This window comes from Maniola jurtina, chromosome 8 (genome assembly GCF_905333055.1).
Source record: "Maniola jurtina chromosome 8, ilManJurt1.1, whole genome shotgun sequence".
In the NCBI taxonomy this organism is placed as follows: domain Eukaryota; kingdom Metazoa; phylum Arthropoda; class Insecta; order Lepidoptera; family Nymphalidae; genus Maniola; species Maniola jurtina.
Window position 1 is genome coordinate 14,221,723 of NC_060036.1, and position 25,450 is coordinate 14,247,172.

Here is a 25,450-nt window from a genome sequence, read left to right on the forward strand (position 1 = left end):
GTGCGAATTTTGTAAATACTGGAGGTATATGTGTTTCGTAATCACACGGTTTCACATCAATTACTGCGTTAATAATTCGAAGTCCTTAATTTAAGAACTGGTCTTAAGTAATGATTGATTTTAATCGTTGACCCTTTTCATAAACTAGTTGCTAGTTAATTTTAACTAGTATTTACTAGCTTGCCTTGATACGAAATATGATACACGCGTAAGATCACATTAGGGAATTTTGTCTCAAAACTTTTTGCTCTATCGCCTTCAGAACTTGTTGACAAAATTCATTTTAACTTCATACTTTCAGAAAATAGATTTTGTCATCAGCTCTTAATAATCTATTTATCGAAGCACACAATCTACGCTCTGCTCCGCTTTGCTTCAGTGGAAATGCTTTCTTTACAACCAGACTTCTGCTTTCGGCCAAAATTAATAATCAATCTATCTCTAATCTGTCAATACGTATCTCAGCATCGTTTTTTTTATCAAAAGTTGTATGGTCTTACTTAAAGACCATACAAATTTTTGATACTTTTCTCAACTTACGTTGCTAAGTAATTTATCGATAAAGTACGGATAGATTGAGTATTAATTTCGGCCATAAAGCAACTTTTTTTTGATGTCGTTAATGTGACCTTCCGTTGAAACTTCGTATGGCATATTTTCTTTAAAATCGTTGTGACTACGAAAACTTGCAGATACTATTTCTTTTTCCGAATCAAAATCTAACAGCGTCTTGGTACGAGTGTCTTAGTTATTAATGTTTGTTATTTTTTCATTTATTTTATGTGTTTTCAGTTAACTTGCGATATTCATTCAGAGTGATAACGTTATTATTAACTTGATTATTAGTGATCAGCTTATCTTTCTAGGTTATTTAAAAAAGCAAATTTTTAGGTGAATGTGAACTTTATCTTACAAAAAATGAGTGTGAAATAAAAACCAAAATATTTTTATTTCATAAAAGCTTATTTTACAGGTGATGATAAGAGTTCAAAGCTGTTTTTGCTATTCATCCAATTTCATTTTGGAGGAAACCCGTACCTGCCGCATGAGGCTTATCTATAATTTTCCATGTTTAAATCAATTACAAGTCACCATATATTTTACTAGCTTTTGCCTGCGACTTCGCCGGGGTGATCTACAAAAACTGTGAATTTTTCGCGATATTTTTTAGCCAATTCGACTCGGAGCATAATATAGCCCAAGGTATATCTATCAGTGAAAGAATTTTCAGGATCGGATCATTCGTTCCAGAGATTGCCTACGCGCAACTCACAAACTAACAAATTTCATATAGTAAAAATTACATCTATAAATAGCTTTGTATCTACTAAAGCCAGCCGTGGTTGAAACTACTCCTCGCCTTTGCCTACGCGCTGCACCGCAAGGCATTTTTAATTTAGGGTCCGGTCTCCTTGGACATAATTGGCGAGATATTCAGGAATTTAGCATCCCTCATAGCTGGGAGCCTTCCTCTCCGTTGTGGTTGCCGGTTGGGTAACTAGGGTATTTTGTGTACAGTACAACCAAATTAATAATACGCATAGAAATCTTCGTCACTGTTCGGCAACGGTCGTATGATACACATGATATTGACTCCTATTTGTTTATAACAAGGTGCAAAATGCAAGTGCATTGTTTAGGGCTCTTACGATTCAATGATTCGGGTGTTTCTGGGAATACGACGAATTTTGCACCTTGTTATAAACAAATAGGAGTCAATATCATGTGTATCATACGACCGTTGCCGAACAGTGACGAAGATTTCTATGCGCATTATTAATTCGGTTGTACTGTACGTTCTTTACAGGGTAGTCATGGCTTCTTCGCATATATGCCCGGTACTATCGCAGTCTAGTATCTAGCCTAGACCTATATTTTTTTTATGCTCTCAAGGTAGCCTCTGTTCGGACTTCGGACAGAGCATTTTAGGATCTATTGGAGCAATCTCAATTTGCCTTGGAACAAAGCTGTTCGTTTGAAATAAAATGGATCAATCAACCACTGTTGGGCATAAGCCCGAGGCGCAGTGTGAGACGACCTCCGACCCGCTGAACTGACGACCTTAAGAGGATAGCGGGAAGTGGGTGGATGAGTAAGGCGAAGAATCAAATGGATACGAAAATAAATAAACATGTATTCCTCCTTTACGTTCTCTGACCGTGTTGTAAATTGTAATTCGATGCAATGTCGTAAGAAGCCAGTATCCACTCGTGTCTTATTATATCAGCAGTAGGTATTTGGAAAACCGTAGTATCTAAGAGGTGTTTAATTTTGCATCACAATGGCTATCGACAGCCGTCAGTGTCTTTTAAATGGCTAACAATGGACTATCATATTTATCTATGCCTCGTTAGACATGCAGAAGGGTTTACAATGCATAAAAAATGCGGTAAATTTAAAATTTTATCGCCGTATATTGCCGGCTACTTTGCTTCGATTTGTAATGCCCATTCCTTACATACTTTGTAGTTTGTATTCAAAAGCCTGCACTGAGCACTCGCCACATACTTAAAATGCTAACTTTTTGTAGGTCATGACAAATATTTCGAATACATTCGTTTCATACCCTGCACTCTTTTCTTTAGATTTTTTTTCAGAAAACCCCCTGATGTTTATATGTATTTCAAGGGTCCTTAAATATGTCCTTGTATATTTTGAAAATTTTGTTATTATTTAACATTTTCTTTTAATTATTAATAATATTTCAAACTTTTCCTGTAGATGCGTATTTTGTTCCTTATTTGATTCTAATTTGATAGAACTATTTCTATTTCTGATCTATTTTAAATTTGATTCTTTCAGTTTCATCGTAGATTACGATGTTTATGATTATTTCTTAATATTAAGCTAAACATTTAAATAATAATCTTGCGAGTACGAGACCTAATCTTGAATCTTGATTCACGAGATGTAAGATTAAATGTTTCCTTGTAAAACCGGTTTTGATCGAAAACAAACTGCCATGACATTCAATCGTTCTGTTATCTAAAATCTTTTTTCAATAAATTCGATATCAATGATGGGAATTTGAGAGAAGTTTACAATGATTCATGTTTCTGCTTTCTTATCAGCTGGGTCTGATACTATGCAATGATTTGTTATGGTTTATATATTTTACTAGATGATGTCTGCGATTTCGTCCGCGTGGATTGAGGTTTTTCAAAATTCCACCGTAAAGGCTTTCTCCTTAGAATTTGCACAATTGACCTTCAGCAGTTATCGTAATATAAGTGGGCATAATATTAATGGTTAGTTTACTTCTTACCGTATTCAATGCTTTCAAGAACAATGTTTGTTACGGTTTCTCACAGTTTAAACAACTCTTCAATGTTTATAAAATATCCAGGTTGTTTTCCCAATAGAGTCGAAGAAACAGATAGATTTCATATTTCCTTTGCATCTACATTGTTTCAATATATACCTAATTGCTTTGGTTTGTATCGATGTAATTGTTCAGATATTTTTTATCAATCAATCAATCATTTTATTCATTTCAATCAATCATCACTAACTGTTTACTTTTTAAGTTTTATGTTGGTTTCTGTTCCGATTTGGGTTAGTTTAAGATTTTTTTTCTCAGATCTGATCCGTTTAGAAGTACAACTTTGTACACATAACACGTAATTTTACCTTTCCAACTTTTCCAACTGAAAAAAGAAAGATTTCCAAATAAGTTTTTTATTTTACAATGTATAGCTTTCTCAAACATTATCGTAACTGAGTCAATTTATTACAGAGAAACCGGCTCGAGTCAACAAATCAGCGTAATGTGTATGTTACTTGAGTAGCATCGCTGCGATAAATTGGGTCATCAAACTTTGATATCAGTCTACTGCACTTTAACTTCGGCCTCGTTCTGGGAGGCGCGGGGAGTTGCGCGGTGCGTCTTGCGGTTAATCCATTCATTGAAAAGCTGGTGGTGCCCGTGGTAGCGCCCTCAGCGATACCCGTGGCGGAATTCAGCGGCTCCGTGCGACTCGTTTGATGTCGTCTATCCACCTAGTGGAGGGTCTTCCACGCTGCGCTTACCGGTGCGAGGTCGCCATTCTAGCACCTTGACGTCTATCAACTTTCGAACTATGTGCCCTTCCCATTGCCACTTCTGCTTCGCAACCCTATAAGCTACGTCGGTTATTCTGGTTCTCCTTCATTTCTCCTCATTTCTGTAGAGAAATTTCAAGCATAGCTCTCTATCGTCCGCTGAGTGACTCTGACATTTCTTATAAGACCCATAGCGACCATATCTCGAATCCATAGGTATATCATCACTGGCAACAAGTACTGTTCAAAGACTTTGGATTCAAGCACAACGCCCGTCGTATCTCTAAACGAGGTCTTCACTATAATGTGAAGACCCAGGGTGATTCGCTAACTCAATGTCTAAAACTGAATGATAGCCACCTAGCTCATTTGACATTGGTTGGTTCTACATTGCTGTAGAACCAACCAATGTCAAATGACATTGGTTGGTCACCAACTGACTGAGTGATACTAACATGATTTTTCGTAGAAAACCTTGAATGGATTAAAAATAAATGTCAAATGAGGTTGGGTGGCTATCACACTGATTTAGCAAATCGCCCCGTCCGCTGTTGGTTAGTCATAGTTTGTGCTTTGTTCATATTACTATACCGATAACACCGATTCCGCAAACGATCCCATTTCCCATCGTGACATACACGTTAGCGTTTAGGCGGCAAATGTGATAATTGGGTTATTATATACTTTAATGATGTGCTTATAATATGAGCAACTTAATATGTTCAAATATTATTTATTTCTTAACAGTTCTTTCTTCGACGTTCTACTTGTACATAATATTTGATACGCTATAATTGAATAAGTTTTATTAGCTTTTTTTAAATCCATGCTCTTCACATTATCTACATTGAATACGTTATGCTCTGAATGAATACTGTAAGTTTTAAACATCAATATGTAAATGGTATGTTTAAACATAAAATGGATGGCTTTAGCCACCAAATATTTTACACTTAGGAGACATTGATAGGCAGAAATCTCGAAAATGGTGAAGCTATACGAACATGAACACCAAATATGAAATTGTCGCTAATGATAGACACTAAAATAAAAAAAATTATATGCCCACGAAGTATTTACAAATCTGTAAGTATTAGGCAAATCTATAAACACATCAAATTAACGTGGAACAAATAATTAAGTCGCAGCGAGCTGTAGTACTGGTTTTCAGGAGGAACCCAAAAGTGATCACAAAAGTTTTTCCGACGATAATGAGTAATACCTATTAATCTTTATATTCATAATCATTGTCACCAACACCACCCTTACCACCAAGATGGTTGCAACCGATAGAAATTTTTCAAAGAAGAACCAACATGAAACTCAGCTATACTGAACCTTCCTGAAACTATACTTCCAGGTTTTCGCATGATCAGGTACAAACTATAGAGTTAAGTTTCTTTGAATAGGTGTGGTACATTGTGTACCTACATTCTAAGAACGTGGGAATAGTACTTTCGTCAAGCAAACAGCAAGTTATGTATGTCCAAGACAACACAAAGAATTTTTTTTCAAATATATATGTATATATTATATATATTTTAATTTATTGACTCGTGCTTGGCTGCAATCAGACCTGATAGCAAGTGATAATGCAGCCTAAGATGGAGCGCGATGGCCTAGAAGTTGCCTATTCACTCTTGACTTGAAGGTACCCATATTAAAATTCGAACGGAAAAATTACATTAGCACATGAGTACCTACCTACTGCCTACCTAGTAATTATTTACTTTATCGTAAATCTAGATAAGATGTAAATTCAAGATTTTCCGGCTTTTTTCCACTTCATAAATGAAATTTCGTTGCAAAAAGCGGTTATTCCCAAATACATCATACCTAAAAATACTTCATGCTCGGATCGTAGTTTTACGATTTATGAACGATTTCTGCGGGTTCTATACAACTGTAATCACTGTTTAATTCTTCTATATCCATAAAAAACTCTCAAAATCATTAAATAGCGTTCTATAGGGGTTAACATTTTTCGTAGTAGGTATTTCAGCGTCTGACGCCATTTACATTCTAACGGCCTTCGTGCCTACAGGCGCCCACGCACTCGAACTGAACTGCAGCTGGATTGCGCGTCGCGGCAGCGCCCCGCACGATATTCTCTCCAGCCGCGACGCGCGGCAGTGACGCGCTATGCGGTACTTTAGTCTGTTGTATAGTGCGTACATTTTAAGAACTTACTTGCCATTTTTGCTCTATGTGTCAACTGTCATGTCTGAAGTACGATTTAAGCCCTTCTTTTGACATGACAGTTGACACATAGAGCAAGTATGGTGAGTGAGATCTAAAAATTTGTGCATTATATTTCATACATTCCAAAATACGGGCTCGATTACGATAAAATCCTACAACGTGAGCATCGCAATCACTATTGACAGACACTTTCTATCGGCTAAAATGCATTTTTGAAGTGAAAATAGCTAGTTATAAAATCATCCAATCATAACAATTTGAGATTGTAATAATGATCGATGCAGGCTTTTCGGAATCGACCTGCAGGGCTTTTATTCATGTTACAACAATGGATTGTGGCCAATAGTGAGGAAGTGTCAGCAGACCAGAGGTGATTTCAATCGTCACACTGTCAAACATCCACGGTAGATCCCCTGGGGGATTACCACCGTAGTTTGACAGCTACAGTGTGACTATCGCAATCACTTCTGATTGGCCAATAAATAATCCCTCGCTATTAGCTGAAATGTTGCAGAAAGAATACTATCAAATTAGCCAATCATATCAATTGAGATTGTAACAATGATTGATGCAGCTTTTTCGCAATCGTTCAACGCAAGGGACCCCAAAACAACACATGCATACAGACCGACTTGGTCAAGTGCCAATGTGAAGCGCCCCTATCTTACATCATTTTCAACATTGAAACAGAAGTACACACAAAACTATACTTAAATTCCTATGTATCAAAAATAAAAATTTAGTAAAACATGATTGTTGAGGAATGACCAATAAAATTTCGCCCTTTTAATAAGTAAATAAGGCACATTTTCCTTCAAAACAGTAGTTTTGAGGAAATCAGAAATAAACCAGACGAGTGTAATGTGTTTGCAGAATTCAAAGGTGTTTTCCCGTCGACTGATGCCAAATAAAAAACCGGCCAAGTGCGAATTGGACTCGCGCACCGAGGGTTCCGTATCTTGGAAGAATATGTGTAAAATTATTTCGTTGCTTAAATTATCTACAATATTGCAATAGTAATGTAGGTTTGCGATCGTAAAAAATATTTTTTTTTACAACTTTGTCCGACAAAAACATCACAACAACTATTTTGGGTATTACGAAGATGACCATCGTTACCTCGAATACGACTTTGGTTTCCTCTACATCATCTTTCCATGACATCGACCATCGTGACCTGGAAATTGACTTTCGTATCCTCGACATCGAACTTCGTTTCCTCGACATGAAAGTGTTGTTACCTCGAAGTCGACTATCGTTTCCTCGACATTAAACGTCGTTACCTTGAAGTCGAACATCGTTTCTTCGAAGTCGACGTTCGTCACTTCGACGTCGACTATCGTTACCTCGACATCGACCTTCGTTTCCTCGACCTAGTTAAAACGTCGGCCTCGTATTCTGACGGAGCGGAGTTTGATCGCGGGCGCCTCTAACTTTTCGGAGTTTGGTGCGTTTCAAGCAAATATCACTTGATTTAATCATGAAGGATAACATCGTGAGGAAACCTGCATGCTTGAGAGTTCTCCATAATGTTCTCAAAAGTTTGTGGCATCTGTCTGCCAGTCCGTGTTTGAGATCCATGCGTATTTTGAGAAGAGATCCTTTGCTCAGTAGTGAGCCGGCGATGGTTTGAACTGATGATGAACATGATCGTCAAGCTCAAAGCTGTCTTGCTACAAAAAAAATCCGAGTTATTTACTTACCAGTGTTTTCAAGGCTAAGGTCCTTTATATGATGGAAACATACCCTATTTATATAGTTTCTAAGTAATGCCTATGCAAGCAACAGGTATAAGTACTTCAGTGAAAGAATGAGTGTCAAAATGTTACGTAGACTACAACAGATGCATGTATTATTATAATAGGTACATTACGTCGACAATCACTTCGTAAATACAATCATTACTCATTACTTCACGTGATTATGTGAACAGCTGTCATCGCACTATCGTATGCTACTACTTACATATATACTACATAGTAGGTAAACATACATGATAGTATTAATTATATTAGTTAAATGCATTTTTATCAGCGGGAAAAAAGGATGGTTTAATTCATAATTAATAATTCATATATTGTAATTTTATTAGGTACCATGCTGTTGCAAAAACAATTGACAATCAAAAAGTGTACACCCTGACGACGACTATGGTTGCTGTATAAAGTTGAAAATCATAACTAACCATCATCACTGACACTGCAAGAGTCAAACAGTAAAGTAAGAGCCTGGCAAATATCAAGAAAATAAGGTGAAATAATTCTCGAATCTCGATCGCAAAAAGAACACAAAATTCCATACCCCTGTATCGGGAATTTAGAGGATTGCAGAAATAAAGCTGACTAGCCGATGCCCGCGACTTCGCCCGCGTGGATTTAGGTTTATCGAAATCCCGTGGAAAATCTTTGATTTTCTAGGATAAAAAGTAGCCTATGTGCTAATCCAGGATATTATCTATCTCCATTCCAAATATCAGCCAAATCCGTCTAGTAGTTTTTGCGTGAAGGAGTAACAAACATACACACACATACACACAAACTTTCGCCTTTATAAGTGTGATGAGTGATGACTGATGACCAATAAAAATACTACAAAAATAGGTATTTGTACTAATCAAAGTAGGTACTTCAATTTACTTATTGAACTTATTTACAGCTACAGATTAGCAGTCCAGACGCTATCAAGTCTATAAATTGGTGTGACGGTTATGTCCCGCCTGTGAGCTAAATGACGTAAGCGATTTGTCCCGTCTGTCTGACGTAACCCAACGTCTTGGTCGACGTCAGTTCTTGGACAAGATCCAATCCAGTCCAAAGATATTATAAAGCTGGAAATATCACTGTATTTATGACTTATGACAATCCAATTCGTCATCAGCCTCCATGCATTCATTGCTAGACGTTTATGCCTTTTCGAAAACCTAACCTTCTTGAGGTAATCAGTCCAATAGACTGGAGGTTGTCCTACACTTCGCTTACTTTATTTTTTCCATCCGAATCGGATAGTGCCGACCTCTTCCAGACTAAAAAATCCAACTTTCTCCAAGCAGTAATGTTCCCGCCTTGTCGGCCTACCATTACTGCCTCGGTCTGGCTCATCTTCCTGTTCTTTCATCCTTCTCCATTATTCACTACACACTTCGCTTACTGCTACGTGGTCTCCACTCGAAAACATGACTACCATCACACCCCATCGGCCGTTGGGTCTGACTTCTGCGCCAAATATGACCTGCCCACTGCCATTTCAGCCAATCCTATGCGCTAAGTATGTCGGTCGCTTTTCACTTCTCCTACCAATTTCCTCGATCCGGGTTTTATCCAAGTTAATAATCATCCAAAACATCCAAACTCAATGATAAGGACTTCATATTGATCTATTTCTTGTAACTAATTCTAAGTTTTCCTTTTAAAATAAAAATAATTAGTGTGAAAGCGATAGCATGATATTATTTTCACGCTCAGATTGCTAAATAAATTATAACTGATAGATTAGGACTTGAATTGTAAGTTTCTAAAAATACTTATAATATCCCAAAGTCCTGCCAAAATGATATCTAATACACCATAATATTATGTTTATTCCATTGAATATAATCTGGTACCTACCTACATCAAAAATCCAGAGTTCGAGCAATTTATCAAGCATAATAGCCGAGAACTGCCTATTATCCAACTCACAATGAACTCATTTTCCAACATCAACCGAATATTAGTGTAGCTAAGTAGAGATTTAAATATATAAAACCGGTCAAGTTCGAGTCGGACTCGCACGCGAAGGGTTCCGTACCATCGTACAAGATATACCTAACACCTTTATGTAGAAATGTGCAAATTAATAACGGTCTGCGCCATCTATATGTGATTTAGTGAATCAAATTTTTCGTGAACACATTTTAATTATTTTTTTTGTGTGATATAACTAAAAATTCACGGTTTTCGGATTTTTCCTTTACTTGTGCTATAAGACCTACCTTCCTGCATTTCATGATTGTAGATCAACGGGGAGTATTCTATAGGTTTTCATGACAGACACGACAGACGGACAGACAGACAGACAACAAAGTGATCCCATAAGGGTTCCATTTTCCTTTTGAGGTACGGAATCCTAATAACATAGTACTGTAGAACAATGACAGGCCTTGCATTATTCTTGCTCCTCAATCATGCACTGTATGAATCAAGTTACGAACAAAGATATTTGAGCGTTATATTAATGACATAGCTCCTAGTTCTGTTTAGGCATAAAAAAGTGTCGCTTGGAGTCTAGTCTAGACAGTGCTTTAATCGTCTTTCAGACATAACAGACGAGATGATATTAAAAAGTGACAGATAAAAATGTATATTTAGGACGCGAATGTTGGCAGTTACGAAACAGAATACGAAACAGAAACTTGAATAAATCGAAATATGATTTCTCTTTTGCCTAATTCAATTAATTCTGTTATGTTCCAACTATTACTACAGTTATCGTAGTTATTAAGTTTTATAGCCAGCATACAATCGATTGATTGATAAGACTAAAATTACAACATAAGAATAAAAAAGAAAATGTGTATATTTCTGATTTTTATTAAATCCATAACTCAAAATTTAAAAAAACCCCGACAAAAAACCTCTATAAGAAAACTAGAAAAAAGCTGGTAACTTTCAAACGGCTGAACCGATTTTCTTCGATTATAGCTAAGAACGCTCTCGATCAAGTCACCTATCAACCAAAAAAAAAAAAAAAACTAAATTAAAATCGGTTCATTCGTTTAGGAGCTACGATGCCACAGACAGATACAAAATATAGAATAAAAAATTACGTCACCAAATAAACTTAATTTTTTTTTCTTCTATTGGAAATGTAATTTAGGATGGCGAGACAAAAATGGTATTGTTGTTTTCCTTTATCAAGCAAGTACTCGATAATGTAGTTTCTGAGATATGTATGTATAACATAATACACAAACAGATAAATGGTCTAAACAACAATCACGAAAAGATGATTAGTTTTTCCAGTGTTTCCACTCAATAAATTTTAATCACCACATGACTTGGTAATACATTTTTATCTTAATTAGTTTAAACGGACTATAAAATATGTTCATTTTCCTAAATTCTGACACGACCGACCATGTTATGTATTAGAAATTAAAAATTATTTAGCTTGTTACGAGCCATTAATATAAACTTCCCAATAAAATATATTAAAATGTCTAAACATTTATTATAAAAACCATAATATTATAATTAATTTAACAAAAAATTAGTACTTAGTGTATATTATGGATCATAATTCATAATATGTCATGTGGTAGGTATCCATATTTCAAGCTGTACCTTTGACATTTTATTTTTGTTTCAATTAGTTATGTACATAGTATACTGTATTTAACGCATGCATTAAAAGAACTAAACAAGTGTAAATTAAAAATTTATAACACCCCCGACGATCCAAAGTATTTGAGTTTTCCAAAACATCATTTTCAAATAAATAATTATGTATTTAGGCAACGTCCATCTTGACAGCTTGAAATTTGTCTATTGACATAATATTATGAACCTAACGGTTATCTAACCTTCTTTTCTACAAGAAAACTAGAAAAGAGCTGATAACTCTTAAACGGCTGAACCAATTTTTTTGGATTATAGCTAAGAACACTCTCGATCAAGCCATCTTTCAAACAAAAAAAACTAAATTAAAATCGGTTCATTCGTTTAGGCGCTACGATGCCACAGACAGATACACAGATACACAGACACACAGATGCACACATCAAACTTATAACACCCCTCTTTTTGGGTCGGGGGTTAAAAAGAATGACATGAATTAGGTACAAGGATACATTGTTTGTCACGATATATAAACTTATTCAATTGTGTTCTTATATATGTACCTAATGAATAAACTAACTTAAGTATTTTGATATCAATCCCCATTATATAATTTCAAAAGAGGCTTAAAGAATAATATTAATCTATTACTAAGCCTAAAAGATCGATGTTTTTAATCGTCGCTAATCTATTTAGTACATTAGATAAGTAAATATAAAATTAATCGATATAAAATTATGTAGACGATGGCTATTAATTGTTGACTAATTATTACTTTTAAGCACTAAGCTTTTAAGCAACACATTTTACATTACAAGAAATACTTTTAATTTTTGTCATTCACACGTCCACGATAAAATTGCCAAATTATTATTTATTCTAGTAATTAAAAATATTGCAAAAAAAAAATGCAAAATTTATATGAGTACTACATGTTATAAAAATACAATTATAATAAAAGATTACTTGTAATCATTCTTTAATTTGAGCGCTACGTTATCTTATAAAATAAAAGTAACGTATTTGTAAACATTACAAAACCGATTTTCCACAAAAAAATCGTAACTTACCATAGAGTGTTTGTAAATTTTTGACCCAGTTAGGCGCTCGGCTTGCGATAGCATTCGTTACAATAAATAAAATTATCGCGGTAACAAGAAACCTCAGGTTAAAATATTACTCTTTTCTCAATTAATAAACCAATCAAACTCAATTAAATGTAGACACGTTTTGGAAACTAATATCTATGTCTGTGGTTAGCCGGATTTGCGTAAAAATGTCAAGTTTCAAAGTTTTTAAGATTTGTGTGTAAAGCCTTGAGCCCGTTCAATTTTAAAACAAAATATTTTATCGGAAATCTGGAAAACCACAGACAGATATTAGTTCCTAGAACGCATCTACAATATTTCTTTGAGTTTGATTGGTAAATTATGCAAATTATCCTCACACTAGCTGATACCCGCGACTCCGTTCGCGTGGATATAGGTTTTTTAAAATTCCCGTGGGAACTCTTTGATTTTCCGGGATAAAAAGTAGCCTATGTGCTAATGCAGAATATTATCTATCTCCATTCCCAGCCAAATCCGTCTGGTAGTTTTTGCGTGAAGGAGTAACAAACATACACACACACACACATACAAACTTTCGGTTTTATAATATTAGTGTGATAAACTTTTATAGTTTCCAGAGGATGGCTATTTGTGTTTATTTAACGTAAGCAATGTAGGGCGAGATACGTATGGCGACAATTTCATATTATACGTTTATCAGAGGTCTTCAATCTTCTATCAATGTCTTCCATATGCAGTTTGTAAATAGTCAGTCCTAACTCCTATGTTTACTGTACGATGTCATTGCAATGACGTATGTATTCACAAACGGATTTACCTATGGCAAAACATATGAACGGTTATTTTATAATGTAATTAACTGTTAGTGTCTCAAGATTTTTATATGTAAGACAACCTAAAAACGTTGTATTCCGTATAAAAAAGTATCGTAATATGAAATAATAATGTCAAACGCAATCTTCCTATAATAGAGCTACTCGTATATAAAATCTCTATCAAACATCAATACTTGGAACGATTGTCATGCATTAATAACAAGTTTCGTTAAACCAATTATCAAATAAAAGTTAATTAAAGATCACCTTTGAATTATCCATATGTTCATAGAATTACTAAGTATTTAATATCGTTTGTGAAGGCTTGATGATCGTATTCGTACCAATCTATTAGGTAAAAGAAACGGAAAAATCGTTTAAAAAAGAACTATTTGTTTTTGCCAAAAGTGATCGTGGCCAAAAGCACAGTGACTAACACACTTCCACTTACACTTTCTATTATTTGCAAACTGCATTTTGTAAAGTGTCAACCGTATAAATAAAACTATTATAATCTTGTTAGCTTTCATTTGAACTTCAGAAAATTCATTCTATAGGTATTAGTCTAAATGAACGCTAACGAAAAGTGTAATATGTTTTATTTATTTTTTCATTTAAAGGGTTAGCTTATAAGATTTTGTACATTACAAGAGGAAAATCAAATTTATATTTCATATTTTACATCAATATTTTAATCTAACTGCTTACTTTGAAACACTAGAAATAACTTATTTACAGACCCAAATAAGTTATTAGTCATTCTTAGAGTTCCTAATGTACTGGCTACGCCTAAGGTTTTACTAAACTTAAAAATATAGCCAGTCATTACCATTGTTTATTGGGATTATATTAGTAGCTACTAATACATATATTTAACGAGGTTGTTATAAGTGGGACAACTTCTTGTATTTTATATTTCATATTTTAAATAAGGCAGAAAAATATTGTAGCGTTTATTTGTGAAATAATTTTAGCTTTACCATCGGTGTATAAAAAGAACAGAAGTGGTCCCAAAGAACCCCCTTGTTAAAGCAGCCTCAGTGTATCAATCAAAAGTTCGTTTTAACCGTGTTTTACTCACAGTTTCGTTGCGGGTGTAATTCTGCGAGAGCGTATTCCGGCTTTTGAGCGCATGCTGTGGCGAGCTTGCCGTGGAAACGTTTTCCTCAGGCAGGCCGAGATCGATACACCACTAGAAGACCCTTCTTCGGTAAGTTATATAATCTTTCTAGTATTATAATATGCTAAGCTTAACAGCTGGCTGTGGGGAGATTTATGCTTGGTGTATCTCGATGTGACCAAATTAGAAATAAGGAGATCCGTAGGAGAACCAGAGCAATCTACAGAGCTAATCGGGTTGCGAAGCTGAAGTGGCAAAGGACAGGGCACATAGCATGAGAAAACTATAACGATAGCTCACTTCGAAAGTTCATCTTACCAAATAGGTCTTTGTAGATTCAAGATCAGAGTTCTTTGACCTGACACCAACTGTACCACTATGTTAAAGTACTGTTTTCACTGGGTCACACGTAAAAAATCATTTAAGTAGATTGCTATAATATACCTACCTTTCCAGACAGAAAGCCCATGATCGCACTAAAATACGCTGAATTATAAACGTCGATCCATTGAACATTATTTATACGATGAGGCGGGATGGGTTGGGTTAGCTCTGAGCCTAGATTTATGTTTAAAATGTTTGCCTCAAGGCCAAACAGCAATAGTAAATAAGGCTAAATATGTGAGACCACGCGCTGTTAAGTTTTCATTCAATCTCTGTTAATCTTAAGCCATATACTTCCATACCTTTAATCATAAAGAACACTTGTCCACTTCGTGTAAAAAGTATATATTTGTCAAGGTACTTAAAAAACAGACGGTCATAAAAATATATATTATGCAAGCGTGTTTTCCGCAAACAGAACATAATCTTTAATCATACATTAGTACAAAATTTACATGACGACTGCTTTTTCAAATAAAACATACTATTTAATTTTGAAATAGGTAAATAACCAGCAAGCAGATTATGTGATTTGAGTGATTATCTAACTACCATTGATCCTGATCATCTGAAGTGCCAGAAAAATCTAAAGGAGATATTTATCTGCCCCATATATTTTGTGGGAACTCTGCAGAAGAACAGAGTTTTATTATTTTACGCTTCAAACAAATTCTTAACTCTTACCCCCAGAGCCATCTCTGTGGTAAACGCAATCGCTTAGTGCAAAAGTAGACAAATGTGAATCGGGCCACGAAAGTAGCGAGATGCAAGCGATCATTGGTGTGTCGCAGCCATGGCCCAAGCAGGGAAAAACGGAGAGCCTTGATTTATTGCAAGATGTGCACTTGACGACAAGCTTGCTTAGAAGATACCTATTTGTTCTATGAAGGTATTCAAGTTATACGTGGCAGGGAACACTAGCCTAGCTAGATTCTACTACCGCAATACAAAACATCACATCACTTTATCAATAAAGTCTAAGACCCCACTATAGATCACATTTCATTTAGCTAATCCTTTGTCTCAATTTTCCGCAGTCGGACCAGGTGTACAAATCCGTGTTCATCATCTTCTTCCAAGGAGACCAGTTGAAGACCCGTGTCAAGAAGATATGCGAGGGATTCCGAGCGACTCTGTACCCTTGCCCCGAGGCCCCGGCGGACAGGAGGGAGATGGCCATGGGAGTTATGACCAGGATCGAGGACTTGAATACGGTAGGCTTTACTTTGTTGGTGGTATACCAAGGGTTACTCTGAAGATATGCAAGGGTTTCCGAACGACCCTGTACCCTTGCCCCGAGGCCCCGGCGGAAAGGAGGGAGATGGCCATGGGAGTAATGACCAGGATCGAGGACTTGAATACGGTAAGCTTTACTTTGATGGTATACCAAGGGTTACTCTGAGGATATGCGAGGGTTTCCGAGCAACCCTGTACCTTTGTCCTAAGGTTCCGGCAGACAAGGCCATGGGAGGTATGTGTCGAAAACATGAATACGATAAGGCTTCCAATATTCTTAATTACTAGGTGATGCCCGCGACTTCGTCCACGTGGATTAAAGTTTTTTAAAAATCCCGCCGCTCTTTGATTTTCCGGGATAAAACGTTTCTTATGTCAATTTCCAAGATGCAACCTATGTCTGTACCCACATAAATCGGTTAAACGGATGAGCCTTTAAAAATCCCGTGGGAACTTTTAGATTTTCCGCGATAAAAAGTAACCTACGCCCTTCCCTGGGATGTAAGCTAACCCTGTACCAAACATCAAAATCGGTTAAACTGTTGGGCTGTGAAAAGCTAGCAAACAGACAGACACACTTTCGCATTTATAATATTAGTATGGATAATATTCTGTAGTTTAAACATTGATATTTGAGTGCTTAAAACGCATATGACTCGTTAAAGTTAGAGGTTTGTGCCCGGGATCGAAGTTCGACCTCTCCAATAAGAGTGGTCTTAACCCCTAGGCTATCACGGCTCTTGAAACAAAACAACAGTCAAAAAAACCCTTCCTCCTCCAGGTCCTCGGACAAACTCAAGACCACCGACACCGAGTGCTGGTCGCAGCGGCCAAGAACATCAAGAACTGGTTCGTCAAGGTGCGCAAGATCAAGGCCATCTACCACACCCTGAACCTCTTCAACCTGGATGTGACGCAGAAGTGCCTGATCGCTGAATGCTGGGTTCCCGCTCTGGACATGGAGACCATCCAACTAGCTCTGAGGAGAGGAACGGTAAATAATCTTTTGGTTTCTTCACTCAGGATTCTTGATGCAACACCCTCACTACGCTCGGGAGTTACTATAAAATCCCTCCTTACGCTTGGGATTTATCCAGGTGCCCGTGACGTAAGACATTACATTATCCCCATGTTGCATAATCTACTATCAATGTGTATAATGTTTGCAGGAGAGGAGTGGTAGCTCCGTGCCGCCTATCTTGAATCGTATGGAGACGCTGGAGGACCCGCCCACGTACAATCGGATGAACAAGTTCACCTCCGCCTTCCAGAACCTCATCTATGCTTACGGTGTCGCCACATACCGGGAGGTCAATCCAGGTTAGTGATTTAAAAAAAAAAAATTATAGACTAGCCCTTGCTCGCTCACCTAGTAGTAAGTGTTGATGCAGTCTAAGATGGAAGCGGGCTAACCTGGGTATGGTAGTTTTTATTAAACCCATACCCCTTTAGTTTCTACACGGCATCATACCGGAACGCTAAATCGCTTGGCGGCACGGCTTTGGTAACTAGCCACGGCCGAAGCCTCCCTAAAATTCCAAATCCTGCCGGCATTCGAACCTAGGACCTCCCACTTATAAGACCACAGCGCTTACCACTGTGTCACAAAGGTCGTCATATAGAGCTGTATATTAATTAACTTTTGAATGCATTGAATATTGACTAGCTATGGTACTAGTCAGTTTTGGTTTTTTGTTTTTGTTTTAATTTTTTTGTAACTTACCTTATTTCTTTTCATTTTTGTACCTGCATGCATTTTTTTATACCCGGCTATTTGTTGTTTAACATGAATTGTTTTAATGGGTGTGAACTTTTCGTTGGAGACAGTTGTAGTTTGGGTGTTTTATGTGTGTGTTACCTGTTGTTTTGTTTTAATACTGTGTGTCTCCAGAATAAAGTAAAAATATTGTTGTTTGCTGCAGCGCCATACACGATCATCACGTTCCCGTTCCTGTTCGCGGTGATGTTCGGCGACCTGGGCCACGGCGCCATCATGGCGGCCTTCGGCTTCTGGATGTGCTACAAGGAGAAGCCGCTGCAGGCCAGGAAGATCGACTCGGAGGTACCGCACAACTACTAACAGTTCGCGACAGGTCGACATGACAATCGGGATGGTCTTAATGTTAAAAAACGGTTTCCATACTAAGCTTAGCATCAATTATCATGATTGAAACCCGACTTCGATCGCTTCGCGTATCGCCCGCGGTGCTAGAAACTTGTCAAATCATTTGCATAGTGAGAGTCAGTCCTTTAAACGAAAACAAACTTCCGTTTTCAGATATGGAACATCTTCTTCGGCGGTCGCTACATAGTTCTGCTCATGGGTCTATTCTCCATGTACACCGGCTTCATCTACAACGATATCTTCTCCAAGAGTCTCAACATATTTGGCTCTGCATGGCGCAACAACTACAACGAGAGTACGCTGCGTGAGAACAACGCTCTGCAGCTCAACCCGGACTCCAAAGACTACCTGCAGTCTCCCTATCCCTTCGGCATTGACCCTGTGTGGCAGGTGAGTAACCGACATTATACTGATAACATTTTGTCCCTATACAAATATTTTAACATTTCAGCACTATACTAAAACAATTGTTTTTCTACAGTTGGCTGAAGCAAACAAGATTATCTTCATGAACGCGTACAAGATGAAAATCTCCATCATCATCGGCGTCTTCCACATGTTATTCGGCGTGTGTCTGTCCTTGTGGAACCATCTGTGAGTACATACACGCACTATACGCGTTCGATTCTACGTTCTTTAGGGTTTCGTACCCGAAGGGGGCCAACGCTGTCCGTCCATCTGTCCGTCCGGCTGTATCTCATGAACAGTAATAGTTAGAATTGAAATTTTACAATCGTACAAGAAACAACACTTATTAATTTTCATGGCGGTCATTTTGAAATTTTTATTATTTGTTTTATAGTGGCAATATAAATACACATTCTGTGAAAATTTCAACTCTACCGATTGTGGTTACTTATGCAGAGATATGACTCTGTCTTTAAATCTATAAGTTTAAGCAAAGTCAGAGTACGGTCTATAGAATTATAGATCTCAGCCATAGCAATAGGGTTCAGTGGGCACCCTTTGGGTACGGAACCCTAAAAATGGCTGCCAAACAAATTAAAAAGCTATGATTAGGATTAGTTCATAATACAACAGTGGTGCTTTGTACGGGCAGGTACTTCAAGCGGCGCATCAGTGTGTACGTGGAGTTCGTGCCTCAGATCCTGTTCCTCATCCTGCTGTTCTTCTACATGGTGCTGCTGATGTTCATCAAGTGGACCAGCTACGGACCCTCGCCTCCCGACTTCAGTAAGAAGCAGAACGCCCTTAATATTTGATCTCATCTTGAACTTCCAAATAGACTTATTTTTTTTATTTACTCATACCAAAAAAAATTGTAACAATAAGAAGAGAAAAAAATGCAAGGGTTTTCGTAATGAGCTTGTTTAATAAACTCTGAATTTACCCCTATGAATTTCTTCAAAAAAAAAAAAAATCTGGCTATTTCGTATTTCAAATTGGAAATCATTTTCATAAACTATACACTAAAATAATAAAAGTATTCTTTGTGTCGCCTATCATGTGACTTTAATTGTTTACTTTGCGCACTTGTAATTTAAAATAACAATTACAAATGCACAGATGACGTAAGGACGAGCGGCTACTGCGCGCCGTCGATTCTGATCACGTTCATCAACATGATGCTGTTCAAGTCGGACCCCAACACGCGCCCGGAGTGCGATGATACCATGTTCGCTGGACAGATGGGCCTGCAGAAGGTAAGTGACATCCATACAAGGTGTTGGACAACGTCCGTAACATGCCGGCAAGCTGAGGTTAGGAGTTGTGATGTGTAGATGTACCACAGAAGGTGGCTGATATAAAATATTTTATTATAAGTAACATTATTTTTGCCTGAGGCTACTATTTTATTTTAAATAACAAGATAAAGTTATACAGCACTAAAACCCGACTACTACCCGCGAACTGCCGATAGATAGCGATAGATATAGTAAAAGAAGTTTTTCTGTCGCTCCGTGTATTTTAACATTGTACTATATTTATATTTATGAACTCGGAATGTTTTCCTCTTTCACCTAATATCCCACTCGATACAATCGCAATAGTGCCTCTTGCTCGCAAACATGTTCAGGCTGCGGCTGGTAAGTACCTGAGCGCAGTCTAGTCAGCAGTGATGATGACTTCTTCCGCATTATTGCAAAGAAGTCATCAAAGCTCGTCTTCAAACATACCTGGCGCTGGACAGAGCGCGGTACAGACAGTATAATAATGGTTTTAGCATCCTAAAACCATTATTATACTGTATCCTTAGGGTGTCTATGTTAATGTATAATAAAGTTTGTATCTCAGGTTGCGAATGAACTGTATAATTGCGTGTTTGTGTGCAGTTCTTCGTGATCGCGGCGCTGATGTGCGTGCCGGTGATGCTGTTCGGGAAGCCCTACTACATCATGAAGGAGCAGAAGGCCCGCGCCGTAAGTACACATCACTTTTATGTCTTCCAAAATCCGGTCAAGTGCGAGTCGGACTCGCACACGAAGGGTTCCGCACCATCGTACAAGATATCTATACTAATATTATAAATGCGAAAGTATAGAAGATATCTATACTAATATTATAAATGCGAAAGTGTGTCTGGGTGTCTGTCTGTCCTTTCATGGCCCAACAGTTTAACCGATTCTGACGAAATTTGGTACAGGGTTAGTTTATATCCCGGGGACGGACATAGGCTACTTTTTATCCCGGAAAATCAAAGAGTTCCCACGGGATTCCCAAAAACCAATCCGCTTAACCGATTTGTATGAAATTTGGTACCGAGGTAGCTTGCGTCCCTGTAATTAACATAGGCAACTTTTTATCCCGGAAACAGTTCCCACGGGATCTTTAAAAACCTAAATCCAGACGGACGAAGTCGCCGGCATTCTCTAGTAACAAATAAATAAATAAAAAATAAAAAGTCTGTATAATATGAGTGTGGTTTATCTCAGAGCCAAGGCCACCAAAGCATCGAGGCGACTGCTGAGAATGGCACCGCTGGGGGAGCTCCCGTGCCCGCTTCTGGGCATCACGACGAGGACATCACAGAAGTCTTCATCCACCAGGTCAGTTTTAAATTCAATTTTTTATTACATTCAGATACTAGGTCAGCCTTCCCACTAATAAAATCACAGCGCTTACCACTGCCGTCAGTCACTTTAAAAGTGGTAATACTGTATTGTTAACCCCCTACCCAAAAAGAGGGGTGTTATAAGTTTGACGTATGTATCTGTCTGTGGCATCGTGGCTTCTAAACTAATGAACCGATTTTAGTTTAGTTTTTTTTGTTTAAAAGGTGGCTTGAATCGTAGCTCCTAAACTAATGAACCGATTTTAGTTTAGTTTTTTTTGTTTAAAAGGTGGCTTGAATCGTAGCTCCTAAACTAATGAACCGATTTCAATTTAGTTTTTTTTGTTTGAAAGGTGGCTTGATCGAGAGTGTTCTTAGCTATAATCCAAGAAAATCGGTTCAGCCGTTTGAAAGCTTTAAGCTCTTTTCTAGTTACTGTAACCTTCACTTGTCGGGGGTGTTATAAATTTTTAATTTACACTTGTTTTATATTTTTACCCGACTGTTAACTTATAGGCCATCCACACGATCGAGTACGTGCTGGGCAGCGTCTCGCACACGGCGTCGTACTTGCGTCTGTGGGCGCTGTCGCTTGCGCACGCGCAGTTGGCCGAGGTCGCCTGGAACATGCTGCTGAGGAAAGGTAACCACGCTCGTATTAGGTTACAACTAATAGAGAAACTTCCATTTTTAACCGACTTTCAGAAAGGAGATGGTTCTCAATTCACCCCGTAGTTTTTTAAATATATGTACCTGATTTTTTTGAGGTTTCTGGACCAAAGTCCATTTATTCCAAATAGATAACATTGTACTCTTTTTGATGGTCAGAATTGTAAGATAATATAATTAACTATGTAAACTTAAAAGTAAAGCTACGATTTAAAAAATCGACATATGATAGCCTACGTTGTCGTATTAGTTTACGAATTCCGTAAAACCGAATTAAATTTGAATTTCGTGCGCAGACCCGTGTCATGCCCCGTAACATCAATTGTATTTTTATTTTCATTCTTTATTCTGTTGAGCTAAATAAACTTGTATTTATTTATTATTTATAGTAAAACTGTGTGTTTGGCAGGTTTGCAGTCGCAAGGTTATGAAGGCGGGATATACCTGTACGTGGTGTTCGCTGGCTGGGCAGCCATCTCTGTTTCCATCCTTGTCCTCATGGAGGGGCTGTCTGCTTTCCTGCACACGCTACGATTGCACTGGTAATTATGGTGATAGGGTATTTTACCCTTTTTAGGGTTCCGTACCTCAAAAGGAAAACGGAACCCATAAGGACCACTTTGTTGTCTGTCTGTCAAGAAACCTATAAGGTACTTCCCGTTGACCTAAGATCATGAAATTTGACAGGTAAGTAGGTCTTATAGCACAAGTACAGGAATAAATCTGAAAACCGCGAATTTGTGGTTACATCATTAAAAAAAATTAAAATGTGCTTCAATTTTCAAAGTACGATAACTATACCAAGTGGGGTATCATATGAAAGGGCTTTACGTATACATTCTAAAACAGATGTTTTTTATTTTTATGTATGATAGTTTTTGATTTATCGTGCAAAATGTTCGCAAAAATACCCGAGTACGTGAACCCTCAGTGCGCGAGTCTGACTCGCACTTGGCCGGTTTTTTTTTTTGAAAAATGTCTTCATTTTTTTTGTAAAGAATATTAGCCATGCTAATCATGACTTGTACTCCTCTTTCCCCTCGAATTTAGCGTAAAGCTTGTGCCAGGAGTGGGTACGACAATCGTGGTTTGAACCGCCGACTTTCACAAATCTTCTAGAATCATGTAATTTGGTAGGTAGGTCTTATAGCACAAGTAAAGGAATAAATCCGAAAACATTGAATTAGTGGTTACATCACATAAAAAAAAAATTAAAATGCGTTCGTGAAAAATTAATTTACTATATCACATTAGATGGCGCTGTTGTCATTAACTTGCAGTGTTGCACATAAAAAAATGTTAAAATATCTTGTACGAACCATCGTAAAAGATATTTTAACATTTTTACACGGAACCCTTCATATGCGAGTCGAACTCGCACTTGGCCGGTTTTTTAATTTAATTCTTTTTTCTCAGGGTGGAGTTCCAGAGCAAATTCTATGCGGGTGAGGGATACCTCTTCCAGCCCTTCTCCTTCGAGATCATTCTAGACTCCGCCGGGCAGGCCGAGGAGTAAACACTGCACTACTTACGCTATTATGAGCTTTATTGCGTCAGTATTAAAGTCTCTTTTGCCTCGGCAATATTAGAAAATTATAACTTGTTAATATTTATTCTGTCGTCGTAAAATATATCTTAAATGGTACAGATTAGGGTTCAAAGTATATTATCATGTAAATTACAATAGATACTTAAATGCTAGCTCGGTACGTTATTGAGCTTCATTGCATCATTGTATTAGAGTAATTTTTGTCTTGGCAATGTTAGACAGAACTTGTTCTATTTATTCTATCGTCGTAAAATATACCTTAAATGGTAACTATTAGGGTTCAAAATATATTTAATCAAGTGTAGATAAAATGGATGTACCATAAATTCTTGCTCTGTACATGATTGTGAGCTTTATTGTCTTATTATATTAAAGTCTTTTTTGCATTGGCAATGTTAGACACATAGAACTTGTTACTATTTATTCTATCGTCGTAAAATGTACCTTAAATGATACTATTAGGGTTCAAAATAAAAAGTAGTTGAGATAATAACTTTGTATGATGTCACCTTAAACACCCTTTCTATCAGTAGATTATACGCTTAGGACTTATTGTATTAGAGTCCTTTTCGCCTTGGCAATGTTAGAATCTTATAACTTGTGACTATTAATTCGATCGTCGTGAAATAGATCTTAAATACATAGGTATTATATAGATATTCTAATGTCCTTCAGATCATTTAGATGTTTCCTTCCACGTATAATAATAATAATTTAAGGGTACTCAAGCTATTCACTCTTGACTTTAATGCTGAGATCGCACTTTGATTTTGCTCAGACTTAAGACATTGTTAAAACGAGACAGTGTTATATCCTTGCATAAAACCGTCTCGTTTTAACCGAAACTTAAGTCTAAGTAAATTCAAAGTGCAGTCTATGGATTTCAACCTATGAGTGCCCTCCGAGGTCATTCCCAAGTCGAGTGTGAGCGCATGCTGTTCCAATCAACATTTACCGGTGGGACACACTCAAGAGTGAGATGGACGATGTTTGAACAAGCCTAAAGTAAAAAGTAGTGGTACAGCTGTATAGAGAATTATATTGGTAGAAAACTTATGTGAAGTAAATAAAATTAATCAATGTTTTTCTATTTCTTTTTTATATAATTTCATTTTGTAAGTTCAATGTACTTAAAAAGCTGTTTTTGAATTTTGTTTTAAATCCGAGGCTCTCTTTACGTGTATAATAGCGAAACTTTTTAGAGATTTTTTCCATATATTAACGATAAAATAATAAATACGGAAAATAAATGTTGTAACTCTGTAGCCCGTGTTTATGGAAGTAGGACAGTGAAATTAACTTCTGGTTAAATAAATATATTATATTCGTAGCAAATATTCGTGTTTTATTTATTACTAGATGATACTCGTGTGGATTTAGGTTTTTAAAAATACAGTAGAAACTTTTTGATTTTCCGTGATAAAAAGTTGCTTATTTCGATTTCGAGGGTCAGGCTACCTCTGTACCAAATTTCATAAATCGATTAGACGGATGGGCATTTAAGTCCCGTGGGAACTCTTTGATTTTCCTGGATAAAAAGTAGGCTATATCCTTCCCCGTACCAAAGTCATCAAAATCGGTTAAACGGATGGGCCGTGAAAAGCTAATAGATAGACAGTTTTTTTTTACATTTATTATGTTATACTTAGGTATAGCGCATAACTGAGGTTCGTGCGGGAGGGTGACAGTGGTCACAAGTTGACGAATCACTGAGCTCTCGAGTGACGTCATCACTACCGCAGGAACTTTTTCTTATCTGTGGCAGGAACCTACTCAGTTATGCCAGTACGGATGTGGGAGTTGATTTAAACAAAAACTCTTGCCGATTTAAGTAATAAATAAATAAATAAAAGTTTATTCAGCTCAACAAAATCACAATAAAAAAGAGTAAAATTAAAAATACAATTCATA

General features: G+C 37.0%; 1 protein-coding gene across 3 annotated transcripts in view; it reads left to right on the top strand.

The window, feature by feature from the left end:
* LOC123867574 (V-type proton ATPase 116 kDa subunit a1) overlaps positions 1-24,876 on the top strand; it is a 44,830-nt gene extending 19,954 nt beyond the window's left edge. For all 3 annotated transcript variants that reach the window (XM_045909664.1, XM_045909662.1, XM_045909663.1), the window contains 14 exons: positions 14,527-14,653; positions 15,985-16,161; positions 16,965-17,177; positions 17,353-17,503; positions 18,106-18,245; positions 18,462-18,698; positions 18,790-18,902; positions 19,369-19,502; positions 19,836-19,972; positions 20,603-20,689; positions 21,203-21,316; positions 21,838-21,964; positions 22,400-22,532; positions 23,407-24,876. In XM_045909664.1, coding sequence (XP_045765620.1) covers positions 14,527-14,653; positions 15,985-16,161; positions 16,965-17,177; positions 17,353-17,503; positions 18,106-18,245; positions 18,462-18,698; positions 18,790-18,902; positions 19,369-19,502; positions 19,836-19,972; positions 20,603-20,689; positions 21,203-21,316; positions 21,838-21,964; positions 22,400-22,532; positions 23,407-23,506 — 1,990 coding nt within the window. In that variant the 3' untranslated portion in view covers positions 23,507-24,876. The remainder of the gene's footprint in view (positions 1-14,526; positions 14,654-15,984; positions 16,162-16,964; positions 17,178-17,352; positions 17,504-18,105; positions 18,246-18,461; positions 18,699-18,789; positions 18,903-19,368; positions 19,503-19,835; positions 19,973-20,602; positions 20,690-21,202; positions 21,317-21,837; positions 21,965-22,399; positions 22,533-23,406) is intronic.
* Positions 24,877-25,450: the final 574 nt, after the last annotated feature.